General features: G+C 41.5%; 1 protein-coding gene across 9 annotated transcripts in view; it reads left to right on the top strand.

The window, feature by feature from the left end:
* The window catches only part of PLCH1 (phospholipase C eta 1), a 69794-nt gene that overhangs the window by 38159 nt on the left and 16701 nt on the right, over positions 1 to 14934 (top strand). For all 9 annotated transcript variants that reach the window (XM_048059404.2, XM_067001974.1, XM_067001981.1 and 6 more), the window contains 6 exons: positions 3716 to 3809; positions 5634 to 5837; positions 7384 to 7504; positions 8784 to 8955; positions 11132 to 11239; positions 13327 to 13488. In XM_048059404.2, the coding sequence (XP_047915361.2) occupies positions 3716 to 3809; positions 5634 to 5837; positions 7384 to 7504; positions 8784 to 8955; positions 11132 to 11239; positions 13327 to 13488 (861 nt within the window). The remainder of the gene's footprint in view (positions 1 to 3715; positions 3810 to 5633; positions 5838 to 7383; positions 7505 to 8783; positions 8956 to 11131; positions 11240 to 13326; positions 13489 to 14934) is intronic.

The raw sequence follows: 14934 nt of genomic DNA on the forward strand, positions 1-14934 counted from the left end.
TTTGGGCTTCCCTTCTCCTTTCCGCTGTGTCCATGTCACACCAAGTGCTTTAATTTCAGCAGCAGAGACCTCTTTGATGCTCTCGCTCGTGGTTTTGTGCAGTTACAAGGCCGCTTTGGTGCTACAAACTTGAGGTGTTTGGTTTTGGTTCTCTGAAAGCAAGGGAGACTGTATGAAGAGGGTCTCCTGTGTGCCTGCTGGCCGCTTGCTGCTGGCTGGGGATCCGGTACTTTGCAAAATCCTTTTATTTGTGCTGAGAATAGGACAACCTGCTGAGATCTTTCCTCCAGCAGCACTCTCTGTGTGCTCCGGGAAAACTTACTGCTCCTTGTATGCTGTGCCCTCATGCTCCCACGTGCAGACCCACACGGACTGCTCTCAGCACGCCGCCAGGCCGGCACCAAGTCGGTGCTCGGTGGTTAAAAGGTTAAAAGGACCTTCACGCAGCCTGGATGAAACTGGCCGCAAAACTATTGCCCCACTCGTTTTAATTGAATAGAATAGGGGGTAATTTCCTAACGATTACGCCGTGGGAACACACACGTGTAATTATGCAAAGCTTTCCTTAATTATTCAGTTTGGGCTGGTGTGTTTTAAGTCGGCTTGAGAGTCTGAGTCGACTCCTACTGCACGTCCACGCTAATTATGTAGCACACAGGAACAATTAGTGACGTGGTAAATGCTGAAAATCTGATGAGAAGTGGTAAGAAATGGGGATTAAATGCATTTTAAGAGAATGGCTGTTTTGCACCACCTCTACGTGCTCTCTTGGAGTTGGTTTTACAGGAGTGTAACGAGCCCGCGTGTGTCAGGGAATGTCGGCGTACGCCGGGCTGCGAGCTGAGGCAGCGTGTGCTGAAGGATGCCAGGAACCTGTGTCCTGGGAGGAGTAGGAAACGATGAGAATATCGATGTTGGTAGGGGAACTTTGAAAAGAGGAGAGGCTGTGGAGGTTGTTGATAAGAGACGAGGGTCACATCTGATCAGCCCTTCTGCTTTCTGCAGCAGCCCTTAGTGCAGCGGCACGGGCTCTCAACCAGAAAGCAAGCCGATGCCTTCCCTCTTCTCGTGCTTATACAAAAGGATAATGAGTACAACTGATTTGTGTCATGACTCCATATGTTATGACATTTTATATCAACATATTACATCAAGATCGGAAGAATAGATTTGCTTTGATTGTTTATATTTTGATTTTCTTATAGAATAATTAGCTGTGAACAGCTGAAGGCTGAACTGTCAGTGCATGGTTGACGCAGGCTAGTGGGTTGGCATCCTGTCTAGGAATACCTGTCACCAGCATTGCAATTCTTTTCTGATTTCTTCTACTTTTGTTTTCCAACTACTCTTCTGGTTTACATTGTTTCCTCTTATTTCATTTCCCATGAGAATGGGAAAAAAGGGAGATTCACATTCATCTGCGGGAGAGCTCTCCCATCGCCTGGCACTGCAGTGCTCTGCACCTCCTGATGTCATTATAGTTTCGGCAATTGATTTGCCTGACCTGCTTCCAAAGAAATTGATGAAATCAGAAGTGATTTTGCTCTTTTTTCCTGCTTCTATACAGGTTAGGGGTAATGTTGCTTTTTATGTAGAATTTTATTTTGGGAAGGTTAATTGCTAGTCCATTTACTTAAAAAAACAAGATCTCATTGGTCATTCAAAGGCTGATACTCTTTTAAGGAGTGTAGCCGTATCAAAATGAAAGCCTTTAACCAGGAATATAAAAAATGATCCCATATCCAAGAGATTTTAGAAGTGCCACTGTTGGCCATCTTCAGCAGTCCCTGTATCTACATATTTAATCACTGATGATAGTCATGCTATTTGGTATTCTTTCTAATGAAGGACTTTAAAACCTAATGAAAACAAATTTATATTAGTATCCTAAGACATAATCTCTCTTAAGCTACAGTAAAAAAGCACAAATCAGTGGCCTTTTCCCTAACAGATGCAGCTTTGGACCAGATTAGACATTTTCATTCGCAGAGCACACAAGCACCCTGCCACTCAGGCATCGAGGAGCGGTGTGGGATAATGAAAAAGTTAATTCTGGTCAGCCTGTGCTGAAGGAGGGCTGCTCTGAATAGTGCTTGCAATCAAACAGCAACATCTATTTGAGCTGGGATAATCAGTTATTTTCTCTACCAAATTGTTCTCGTTCTTCTTACCCAGTGTAATTCCAGCGGGCGTCTCACGTTGCCGGCTTAGCTGGAGATATAAATAACACGTTCGGAGAGGCAAACAGGCTGGATCTTGCCTTCCCTGGGCAAGAGGAAAAGCAGAGGGAAGGTATAAGGCTGGAAAACCTCTCTTGCCATGTAAATACTTCTTTTTTCAGCTTGAGTCGCCAACTGGGTTGAACTGCTCGCTCTCCTGCAGCTGTCCTCGTAACGTCGATACAGCTGGGTGTTGGGTGCTCCGTCCCCTGGTCATTCTTCGCATTTGGGCTGTTAGGAGATAAGGTCGGTCACGGCACCCACACTTCCCAGGGGGAGCTCAGCCCTTGGCATGATCTGTCCCTCACAGAAGACCACCAGATTGAGAGTCAGCCTACTTTGGGAAGATTTCCGTGCGGTTGGATGCCGGGAACAGGGAGCTATGGGAAGTAACAGGAAGCGCAATTAACTGGAGACCGCAGGCAGAGCAGGGCGAATGGGATCGGTTCTGCCAGCTGAGAGGGAAGTCCGTCTGTAAAAATAACACTTCACGAAGGGACCGTTTGGGGATTTAAACAATAAACGTTGCCTGATCTGCAGGGTGGCTGGTCTCGCTCCTCTGCCTGCCGCAGCCCTGCGGGCAGAGATCGCGCCCGGCGGGAGAGAGGAGCCGCCCGTCCCCCTGCTTCCAGCCTGCCCCGCGCCTTCTTTCGAAGGCAGGTGTTGGAGCTGCCTTGGGCAGAGTGCAAGCAGTAAGCAGAACACTGGTACGGAGAAGCTGCCAAAGGTTTTAGAGGCATTATTGCCATCCTGTGATAGAATTAGTAGAGGAAACGTGCCCAGTCGGAGTTTTCACTTTGGTCCTTACAAATTAAGGGGGACAGGGGTGAAAAGGAGATGAGGTGAGTGATGAGAGCTACTTTCCTCTGATTTTAGAAGGAATACAAATCTCTCTGGTGCTCTGGCCCCATCGGTCAGGACTTCAGCTGGGGGCTAGCTGAAGCTGGTGACGACACTCTTATTTGTTTCCGAAGGACTGCTGCTTTTCATTTCACAGTCTAATTATTTATCTCATAGCGTGTATATTACTCTCCTAGAGAGTGAAGTCTCTTGAAAGTAATGAAATCGTAGGAGTGGAAAATGTGTGTAAATGAAATCAAACCCCGGCAAATCTTTTTTTTTACATGTTTAAGTAGATTGTACTAAGGAATATCACACCATAGTTCTCATTTCAGCACGATTGCCCAGTGCAACTATTATTAATTGTGTTGAGCAGCTAATTTTTTATCTTTTAAGCTGAAATGACAACTTTTAACAGTAACCACTACCTCTCATTCCTATTTTTCTCCTGAAATGTAAGATCCACGAGTCTTGTGGAGAACTGGCAAAAAATCAGATCAAGTCCTTTTACAGGAGGGTCTGACCTCTTCCCATCTGCCTGAACTCAGTCTTTGATTAAAAGGTTTTCCACGGGACCCAGAGGTCTGAAGCAGGTTTTGACATGCTGGTCACATAGTAGAAAAAATGAATGCACCAACACTGTTCTTTTTGTGCAGATGAATAACGTGACGCCAGAATATTGTCTTGACATCATACAGAAGTTTGAGGTGTCAGAAGAAAACAAGGAGCAAAATGTTCTTGGGATTGAAGGTAACGCTTTTGATTTCTAAATTATTTTTATGTCCTGACCAATTATAGTGGAATAAAAAAGCCTTAACAGTATTTTCAAGTATCTTAAAATATTTGATGACTGTGACAGTAGCTGACATAAGAAACCAGCGGTCAGCAGCACAGGTGCCTTGTTGTGAGTTATGGGAGACGGCAGTGGGTGGGCTCAGTTACCCTTCGAGCAGCGATACGTCACGCAGCCGTACATCATAGCCACAGCAGGTAATTCGCGGGCTGCAGGCTTGCATGTTTTTATGGCTGTGTATTTGTATAGCACAGTATAAACGTAGTTTATACTACAATATGTTCTAACTGAAGTAATAAATCAAAGTTTGCGTTCTGCTCTCTCTCTGTAGGGTTGGAATCACTGCTGTACACTCCATTGATTTATGCTTATGTGAAGTAAAATAGGAACAGTTGCTTTTTCCTTGGGTTTTTGTAACTTATTCACCTTGTTTGCTAAAGCAATTGTAGATGGCATATTTATTCAAAATCCAATTTGGTATCAAACTCAAATCTGAATTGGAATAAAACAGATTAAATACTATGGTCGGTTAATTTGCCCAGAAGATAGTTTTCATGAAGCAGAATAATTTACATGGTGATTTCTCTAGGGAGTGGGGGGAAAATATTCCTCCGCACAGTACTTAAACCCTGGGTGCAGCCTTCCAGTTCTGAAATAAGTTTCTGGCGTGACTCTGGGCAATTCATTGAGATTTACACTGACATAAGGAAAGCAAAATGAACAAGCAGTGACATTTAAAAAATATTTATGTAAGCTTTTATGTTCCTTTTAGTCTTACTGCTGCTCCTTTTATGTTCGAGTTGCTTTCAGCATTGACATTGTCTACACTGTCCTTTTGAAATGTTTTACATTTCACATTCTCAAAGGAGGTATTTTTTAAAACTTTCTCTGTTTTGATTCTAATCGGATTTGTAGTGATATAAACCAGTACCATCTTCTCAGATAAGCTTGCAGCATAGAGAAAACTGTAAACTAGAGTAAAATTGGCTAAATCGGTGAGTTGGCTAGCCCAGGCCCCCATGCTGTCTGTTCCTTAAGTGGCTGCTACCTTGTCCACACGGTACCTTCTGTGGATCTGCAGAACACCAAACCTGTGCTCTTCCAGGCATCGTATCCTACGAAAGAAAGGTGGTGCACACCTCAAATCCCATGGGTCTGAAGGAGACACCTGATTTGAAAACAGCTGGGTAGTGGGCGTTATAGATATGTGGTTTTATTTGGCTTTGTCTATAGCTGCTATTCATCACTTTTATGCTTATACTTGAATGCTAAGTTCTGGTTTTACTGTTGGTTGTTAACTGGTTAATTTCTGAACAAGCTTAGCTCACTGCCATGTTTTGCAGATACTTCTTGATTGTGTAGGTTGTTGGGTTTTGTTTAATTTTTTGGGGGGGCAGTCGTGAATGTGTTTTTCTAGATTATATTTTATTTTCTAATTCAAAGCAAGTTGTGTAGGGACAAGATTTGGATCTTGGGAGCATGTGCTTCTTGAAGGCAATAAACTTCCATAGGATTCCAAAAAGAATGACCTACCTGGGTTTGTGCCCGCAGTGGACTGAGGCTGTGCAACATCTTCAGTTTGCAAAGAAATAGGCAAGCCCCAGACTGCAACTGATGTGCTGGAAATATGGGGTGTGAAGGTGAATCTCGGCTATGTGATTCATTGGTTTGGGGACAGGGGTTGACACTAACACGCATAACGGGAAAACACAACTGTCAGAGTGCAAATCATTTTCTTGGGAAGATGCACGGCATCCACGCAAACCTTTCTCTGTTCAAAGGTTTCACCAACTTCATGCGCAGTCCTGCTTGTGACGTATTCAACCCATTGCACTGCGAAGTGCATCAGGATATGGATCAGCCCCTCTGTAACTATTTCATTGCTTCATCTCACAACACGTACCTGACGGGAGACCAGCTGCTGTCCCAGTCCAGAGCGGAGATGTACGCGCGGGTGCTGCAGGATGGCTGTCGATGTATCGAAGGTACGTTTTGGTGTAACTTCTAGCTGTGAGAGGTAGGAAAGACCTTTCTTTTCAGTGACAAACCTAAGGTGTTAATGCTTCACTATCTTACTAATTTCAGTGGTAAACTCCTGTTTTCTAGCAGTCTAGCAAGCATTTTTCTGTAGGGAATGACCTTCTCAGACAAATGGCTTAGCCACTGCTGGTTCCTCCTGCCAGCTGCTGCGTTGTTAAGCTTTTCTCAGTCAGTGCTTGCTTTCCATTGTCCCACGTTTGTCTGAAGCACTTCTCTCTTGCTCAAGTCCCACGAAGGCAATGGACAGGGATCTTCCTGGGGCCCTGCTGCTCCAGCGGAGCAGCTCTGCTCGGTGTGCTCTGCAGTGCTGCCTGTGCTGGAGGAGGACATTTCATGGCATGGTTTCCTAATCCACCTTGCGAGTCAGCAAAACCCTTCCCTTTCACAAACTGAAGGGGAAAGTGGGTGTTTGCATATACAGTTCCTTCTGCCGATGCAAAAATGCCTAGTGCCTGGAGGAAAAGGACAGGTGAGCAAATAGTGCCTTCTGCCAGCACAGCTGTGTGTGTGCTTCTGCCAACATGTGAGCTGAAAAATGCAGTTTAGGTCAGGCACAACAGACATAGGATGCTGTTTTGTTGGCTGAATGCCGGCGTAAGAAAACAAGATGCTGCTTGTTTATTTGTCTGATAGCTTGGAGGTGGGGTTGGATTGTTGTTTAAATTGTTTGATTTAAATAGTAACAAAACATTATTTTCCTCTGGATGGAACAGTGTTTTGACAAATTTACACTCAGTATTAATTTTATATGGCTAATATTACAAAACCCATCGCTGGAAGAAAAAAAAATAATCTAAATTTAGGAATGAATTAGATCGGAAAAATTAACCTGAAAAAACTGGGTGGTCTGTCACTCTATTTTTTTCCATAGGAAAGTTCACTTTAGCACAGTAGTATGTTATTTTGCCTCACTTCAGAACTCATGTAGGTACTGTACAGTGTAGGTAAGAGCTCTGTAGCTTGTCTTTCGTGAAGTTAACTTTCTATAGAGGCAGCAGTAGCAACAAGTTTGATGTAAATCCAGACCACACTAATGCATTAGAAGTATTATTGTCTCAATCCATTCGTATTTCATATTGGCGTGTGATGATCTCAGTGCTACTCCCACTACACACTTAGTCATCAATGGCAAGTTTAACAGCAAGGGGAAAAAAGACTAGATATAAAAAAAAAAAAGGCTGCAGAAGCTGCTTTCCTGATAGATAGCTGTAAACATTACTTGATCTATTCCACCTTTGTAATTTTGTATATGAGGAAAAAATGAGTTTAATATGAGGGGGGAGGCAGGCTCAGGTTGCAGATACTGTGTTTAGTATATGAAAAGACTGTTTTGTTAGTGTTAACTTAACTGGGAAGTTGTAGTGGGTTGAATGAAACTTCTTGACACCTGTACAGTTGAGTGGTGTACACGAGTTCTGTTGGCAAAGAAGATCAGCAGAAAAATATAAGATGATGGGCATCTCTTAATGTATAGCTTTTTTGTCTTCATAGTGGATTGCTGGGATGGTCCGGATGGAGAGCCGGTAGTGCACCATGGGTATACGCTTACCTCTAAAATACTCTTCCGTGATGTGGCAGAAACTATCAATAAGTATGCTTTCGTCAAAAATGAGTAAGTGCAGAGTCTGTTTTGTGTAACTAATCTCATGTCAAAGTTCAACACCAGGAAGTTCGTGTATTCCTTTAAACACACAGGGAATAGAAAGTTGATTCTGTTCCCCTGCTTACTGCCTGTATCATATTTATTGATCAGCTTCATGAGCAATACTGTCAATCTAATTAGGAAGTTCAATCAAAGTTAGAAAGACCTTTCATGCATTGTAAACTCAATAATACTTTGAACAGACTGAGACTGTTCAATATCAAGTGATTATTTTGGTTCTTTGTTTGAACAAAACTTCCCACTCATTTCCCCTGGGAAATCCTCCTTAAAAATCAACACCGTAATATTCTCTACCTAAGGAAATACTTTATTTCAGTAGGAGAATTGAAAAGCTGTCTCATACGTAGTATAAGAAAATACAGAGTTGAGAGGTAATGTTTAAATTTGAGTTTTCTTTCCATGGTACTATATAACAACGTTCATTATGAAAATTGCAGAGACTTGAGCCATACATGTACATGTTTATGTTTATATGTACACACACACACATAACAGTCTCAAAAAATCATGAGTGGGTAGATAAAATTTTGAGTAGTCTGGGGAGAAGAAAAGGAAAATATGTACTTTTTTTTTTCTTTAAAGTGACACCAAAATGAGGGTGTGGGAAGGCTAAATAAATAAATAAATATAAGCACCCAAATTTAGTCTTATTGAGTAGAACTGGGAGGGGGTGAACTCAAAACTGAAATAGGTGGTTCCTCATGGTGTGTAGGTGGGCTGTAGGGTTGCTTGCCAGAGAGTTTTGGGGCTGTCAAGAGTTTAAAAAAATAACTGGGCAAGTCTTTGGAAGAAATAGGCAGTTATATACAGAACAAAGGCTCTAGCTCAGGGGGCTTTAGCTGAGAATTCCTGGAGCCTGTGAGAGTATTCTGGAAAGTATAGCCAAATATTTCTGCTTCTCCTCAGTCTGGTCATCTTCAGCGGTTTGGTCTGACTCACTGTAGCTGCACTTATTAAGACAAAAGCAAATCGTTCAAATCGTTTCAAACTTTGGCACTAGTGGGACAGGGTTGGAGGAGAGGGCAGAACCTCCTGCAGGGATTAGCAAAGGAATTCTGAGCCCATGGGGATTTGGGAGTTCTTATGTGAAGTCCTTCCTCTCAAAGTGAGTCTGTTTCCAGACTCTTGACAATGCAAAGGCAAACTACTTGAAGCACTTTGTGGTAAGCTGTGCAGGTCTTCCGTCTTAAAACACTGTTATGACACTGTCTGGGGTTTTTGTTTCTAGGTTTCCGGTGATACTGTCTATTGAGAATCATTGCAGTATCCAACAGCAGAAGAAGATTGCTCAGTACTTGAAGGAGATATTTGGTGACAAATTGGACTTGTCATCTATAGTCACCGGAGACTCCAGGCAGCTTCCTAGTCCTCAAAATCTGAAAGGGAAAATCCTAGTGAAGGTAATTTGCTACTCGTGACGCGTTCAAAATACAACAAAAGTCAGCACGTGGTATTTATGTAGATCTTTCGCTTTTGAGAGCCAGTTTGTCTGTACCGTGAGGATGAGCACAGATGCAGTAAGTTACAATTCTGAGCTTTTCACAGACACATTGAAACAGGGTAAGCCTTAGCCTTGACAAGTGTCCCAGAATACTTCTCTAAGTGTTTTAACAAAGAGTTGTTATCAACAGCAATGTAAAGAAAAGTCTTTCTGTTTCTTCAGCACCTTGTCTAAGAGCCTTACAGTCAGAGATGCTGGTTTTTAAACCTTAGCACTGAGTCAGGAGAGTAGAGAAATTATATAAAATGCATCTTTGTGAATAGGAGGAAGTGTGACAAAATTATCTGATACTTTTCTTTTTCTGAAATCTAATTGATGTTATTAGCGGATATATTTCCCTATCATTCATATCCCTGCATTATCTAAACATCGTCCTACAGTCTTCCATTACACGAAGTATTTTGGAGTAATATAAAAACAGCTGAAATTTTCTTGCATTTTCCTGCATTACCCCACATTTCCCCCTCACCTTGGTATGAGCAGTAGTTCACTAACTGAAACTATTTTCATGGTTCATCAGCTGTGTTTATGAAAAAGAGCACTTCAGAAGGTACCTAAAGAGCAGCAAGGGAGGAGGCCTTAGAGCACTGTAGTAAGTGTTGTATGCAAGATAAATTATTTGAGCCTCTCAATGTAAACAGATTTGCTCTGAAAGGAATTTCAAAGACCAAGATGGATCTAATAAGAAAGAAATACTAGGCAGGCCTTTGAGAGGATGATTAATAGCGTTGTAGCTTATTAGATTGTCTAATTGACTTTGACACACAAAGTCAATTACTTTGCTGCGAGCCCTTGAGATAACATTTTTCCCTCTATCCTCCATGTCAAACTGTCTACAGTGATTCACAGTTTAGGTTTGATGCTAGGTTGAACATATTTCGATACATAGTAGAGATGTGACTCTGAATTAGAAAACCTTCAAGTGCTCAGCTGTGATTTTGAATTTCATTGAAGTGTTTTTCTTGTGTAACTGCGGGTTAACGAACTGCGTGAGCAGGTAGTGTCAGCGTCGTAGGGAGCTGAACAAAACAGTAGGTAATGTCAGTCGCGTGACAAAACAGAGCGGACCTAGCTTGAAATACTGGCAGTGAATAAGAGGCAAGAGATTTAGTACTGCGCTGTTTTCCATGAACTTTTGCGCTGGTCTTCCTAGCACATTTGAGTTTGTAACTTCAGATTGATGTTTCAGCTATCAGTGGCTGAAACTGTGTGGATAGTTACAGAACGGTGCAGAGCTGGGCTGATGTTTTTAGAACGAGGAATTCTGTTTTCAGCATCACTGTGCCTTGTCAGAAAGCCTTATCTCCCATCTTCTGTTTAAGTTAAACAGTCATGTTAGAACAGATAAAATGTTTAGGAATCAACATCTGGTTGAAGTAAGCCAGTTTCCCTTTTTTTTTTTTGCTATTATTTTTGCACAGTTTTATATATTTTTCTTTGAAACACTGCATTGATTAATCAGCCAAACAATTTCAAGTGGTGGCCATAATTCTCATTTTGTTACTGCATATGGAGAGTAATTCTGGTAACAGGGGTTTAAGCCCATGTAAACGTTCAAGTGTGAACTGAATTGAAGGTCCTTCTGCGTTGTGAGCATGCAGTATTAAAGTAAATTTTGCTGCTTCCTTCATGATGATGGCTACTCGCAGTGAGTTCTTCTGTGTCTGCATTTTCCCTTCTGATGCAGAGCCTATAACAATGTATCAACTACTGATTCTTGAGTTTTATTTGAAGTACCAATGGTCTGCTTGCTGGGGGTAAGCCTGAAGCATCTGGGAGGCAGCTTGAAAATAAATCATTCAGACGCTCACTGGGTTGCTCCAGGGATGGGAGATAGCGTGCTTTTTTGAACGTGTTTGCAAATATCTTTCAATAGCAAACTCTTCCAGAAATACTTAAGTCCCCTTGTGAAGACGTGACCCCTTGAGCCAGTTTGCATGAGATTCTCTGAAACTGAATTCTAAACTATGGCCACCTTTAAATAAGAAATAGTTGAGTAAAGGGATATTTTGGTCTTTGCACAACGTAACACTGACCATGTGTGCATTCATCATGAATATTTTCCTTGTTTTTAGGGAAAGAAGTTGCCATACAGTCTTGGAGCAGATGCTGAGGAAGGAGAAGTTTCTGATGAGGATAGCGCTGATGAAATTGAAGATGACTGCAAATTAAAGTCCTGCTATGTATGTGCATATACACATTTCCCAGAACTGCTCTATCTTCACATTTCTTGTGTGCATATTCCATAATCCTGCTTACAGTTGTTAGCAGACTAAGGTTTTTAACTTGGATTTCTAAGTCAGGTCCTTAGGATGCAGGAATTATATCATTCCACATTTAGATGTGGAATGAATTTGTTCAGAAATGCAGGCTGTTCCTCATTTATACCACATAAGTAACAGGTATAAGTATTTTACACTAGGCTGAAATCATTGATGCCAGCACGATAAGCATGCTAAGATTTTTCAGGTACAAATGCTTAGTACTCAAAGCAATCATATGATGGAAGTGCTACACAGTTTCTAAATGAAAATTATCAAGAGATGTGCAAATGAAAAGAAATTGGAATGTGAAACATTTTTATTTTTAATCTTTCTGTTTCTTTTTTTCTGACACTGAAAACTGTTTTCTATTCTCTTTATTTCCTAACTCCTGCTGTTTATTTTTCTGCTGTTGGTTTTACTAATGATTTTTTTGGCTACAATCTGAAGCTGGTGTGCAATGCTAATACATGTTATCCAGCAGGTGCTTTTTTCAAGTCAGAAAGCAGCCTTGCTTCACCAGTCAAAATTTTTGAACAAAGAAGATATTATCAAGGGAGATGCAGAAAGAATAGATCAAATTCAAATTAATATTTAGCAAGTATAATATTGTTTATCTTTGCTTCTGAATGTAGCCCAGTGAGTTTGCCTTGTTGCCACACAGAAGCTCCTTAGTGTAGCTCTCATTATCTGTTTATGGTTTGAATAGCAAGCTTTTAACTTCTCTGTATCATTTATGCCAGCTATTGGCAATGGAAGGATTGTCAAAGTAGCTTGGGGTTTGCTTTACAGGTGACAGAAGTCCCCATCTGAACTGATTCAGAGGAAGCAGATATTTATGCTGGTTCTCCCCCTACCATGAAGTTGCTAAAATGCTACAGTCAGTAAACACCTTTTGGAGGATTTGTGTACATGACACAAAAGGACAGATTTTGCTTTCTTAGATAAACTAAATCCCTTTGTCCTACTAGACAAAATCCTGATTAATTTATTAATAATTTAGAGGTTAGATTGCACTTGGATGTCATTCAAGCCATATGCTCCACAAGACGGTCTCATACAGAAGTACAGTTTTGCTTGCAGTAAGTGCTTGAAGTGTAGGATAAATCAGCCTGCTTAATGTCTCCAACTGTTGTATTTCTGTTGGCATTTACTATAGAATTTGAAATGTTGTGTATTAATTATGGTTAATCCCATAAATCTTTAGGATTGTGATTGGTTTAAAGTACAGGTTTTTCTTTAAGTACAGTATCTTTAAACACGTCTGCAGGTTTAAGTTTAGGGAATTCACTGCGCAATTCACTGTCCTGTGCTGTTGAAGAGGAGCACTCTGTAATCCACATATGCTTTACCAACATGAACTCAGCACTTCTGGTGAGCAGAAAGACCTAAGACAAAATCTGCAGTCCTTAAAGCCAATGCAGTAGGTCTTTTGTGGCCAGAAAGGGAGCACGTCAGTACAAACAGTTGGTTTCCTCCTGTCTCAGGAGAGTTCTCCTGCCCCATGGAGAGAGGAATGCTCGGTGCATGCTGCTGTGCCGTGGGATCCATTTTTGTTTTAAGCACCTTACGTAAGAGGCTGTTTGGTGTCATGCTACTATTAATTATTTCCCTGTCTCACTTCTTGGAGCAGTAATCTAATAGTATTTGGGCTGATAGTTTGAGGAAGTGTGTGGGTGCATTGGCTGTGAACTCCGCTGTACCTTGAAGGAGGGTCAGGCTTGGGACTGCTTGAAGCAGAGCCACCACCAGGGCCTGGGGTGGTCTGTGTGCTGGACTGTACTTTGGTGAGGCAGTGCAAATGATGTGTCAAGGGGATTAAAGAAAAGAAAGGATGATGGCAGTGACAATAAAAGCCACAATCGGAGCAGGATTACGCAAGAACCTTTTCTTTGCACAGTGAAAAGAAATGCTGGGAGTGCCTGAGGCATGTGTAACGCTCCCTCAGGCTGTCCCAGAAGTGCTGGAGATAGTAAGCTATTTTAACCGGATTTCTTGATGCTTTTCAGAGTAATGGTGCAACAGAGCATCAAGTGGAATCTTTTATAAGAACAAAGCTTGAATCTCTGATAAAAGAATCGCAAATCAGGGACAAAGAAGATCCTGACAGCTTCACTGTGAGAGCACTGTTAAAGGCAACTCACGAAGGTCTAAGTGTTAACCTGAAACAGGTAGGTGTTTTTTTTTCCCCCTGCACATACTGGATATTAGCCAAGGCGATGTGTTGCATGTTTCTTAAATGAGAAAGGCAATGGCTTACTAACAGCATCTGAGAGTTGTATTTCCTCTAAAATGGAAACTTGGAATTGTTTCAGAAAAAAAATCTCCAAGGAGAGGATTTGAATGATAAATGTGAGGAGTATCTTGTTCTAACCTGTTTTATTTCCATGTAAAAGTTGGAAGCAATTAATTGAGCAAGCACTGATATTGCAAACAACTGTCAAACCATTTGGTCTTTGTCTAGGTTTTGGGCAAAACCCTCTCTCTACTGCCTTAGTCCTATCAAGGCTGGCGGTGATAACTGACAGTGTTGTCTGCTGCCTGCAATGCTGGTGGCTGCTTTGTATAGGAGTAGAACATGGGATTGTGCTTTACTGCCCTAAGCAAGGTTCTGTTTTTTCATACCCAGAAATATGACTTATATAAAGAATTGGTAAGTTTCTTTTCCCTTTTGAGATGAAACTAGTATTGCAAAACAGTGAAATGTATTGGAATTTTGAGTACATCAGTAGAGTCTGTACCGTGAATCCACCACCACCACATTTCACCTCAAGCAGATGCAAAGCCTGGTTATGTTAAACAGGGAATGAACTGTTCAGAGGGATGTGCCTACTCTAACTGGTATAAGTCTCCAAAGTCAGGTATGTGCAGTGCTGCTTTCTGCACATCTTCTCACTCTTTAGCTTTTCGTAGTTCTTGCCAACCTTTCTCCAAGGATGGACCTGTGAGACTTTTGCCTGAAGCCAGGCTTGACTACAGAAAATATGCTCAGCTTGTCCTGATGCTTGAGATATCTGGTCAAAGCTGCATTGCGATGAGCAGAGGCTGTGAGAGCCCAAAGGACAGAGCCATCTGACCTGGGAAAGAAGGGTTATTTCCAGATCGTGGCTTTGCAGCATGAGAACTGTCAGCTTGCCTGCTCCCTTTGGCCTTTTTGAGGTCAGAGAAGTGGGAGTTCAGAGGGCAACCTGTGTGTTCATAAACATGATCAGAGATGAGCCGTTTCAATATTATTTTGAGCTAGAATAATTATATTTCGTATGTTCTCTGGTACCTCCCCCCAAAAAAAGAACTATTCACAATGCAAAATTATGTACTAATCTCCAGTAATTATCAAGTTATCTTTTTTTTTTTTTTTTTAAGGGCAGTGTGTACTGTAAGTTTTAATTTGATTTGCTATTGAAACTGACCACTACTCGCTCTTGTCTGAAAGAGACTGTTCCTTTATCTGCTAGGGTTTGCTTCTACGCTTTATGGAGGAAAGGAGCTAGGAACAAATTATTGAACGTAGATACAGGGATTATTGACTTTCCTGGATGTTAAGAAACCATCTGGTTCCTGTATCGTTAGAATAGCCAGAGGTAAAGTCCAACACAGGACAGTGAATAACGAGTTTG

This window comes from Anser cygnoides, chromosome 9 (assembly GCF_040182565.1).
Source record: "Anser cygnoides isolate HZ-2024a breed goose chromosome 9, Taihu_goose_T2T_genome, whole genome shotgun sequence".
Lineage (NCBI taxonomy): Eukaryota > Metazoa > Chordata > Aves > Anseriformes > Anatidae > Anser > Anser cygnoides.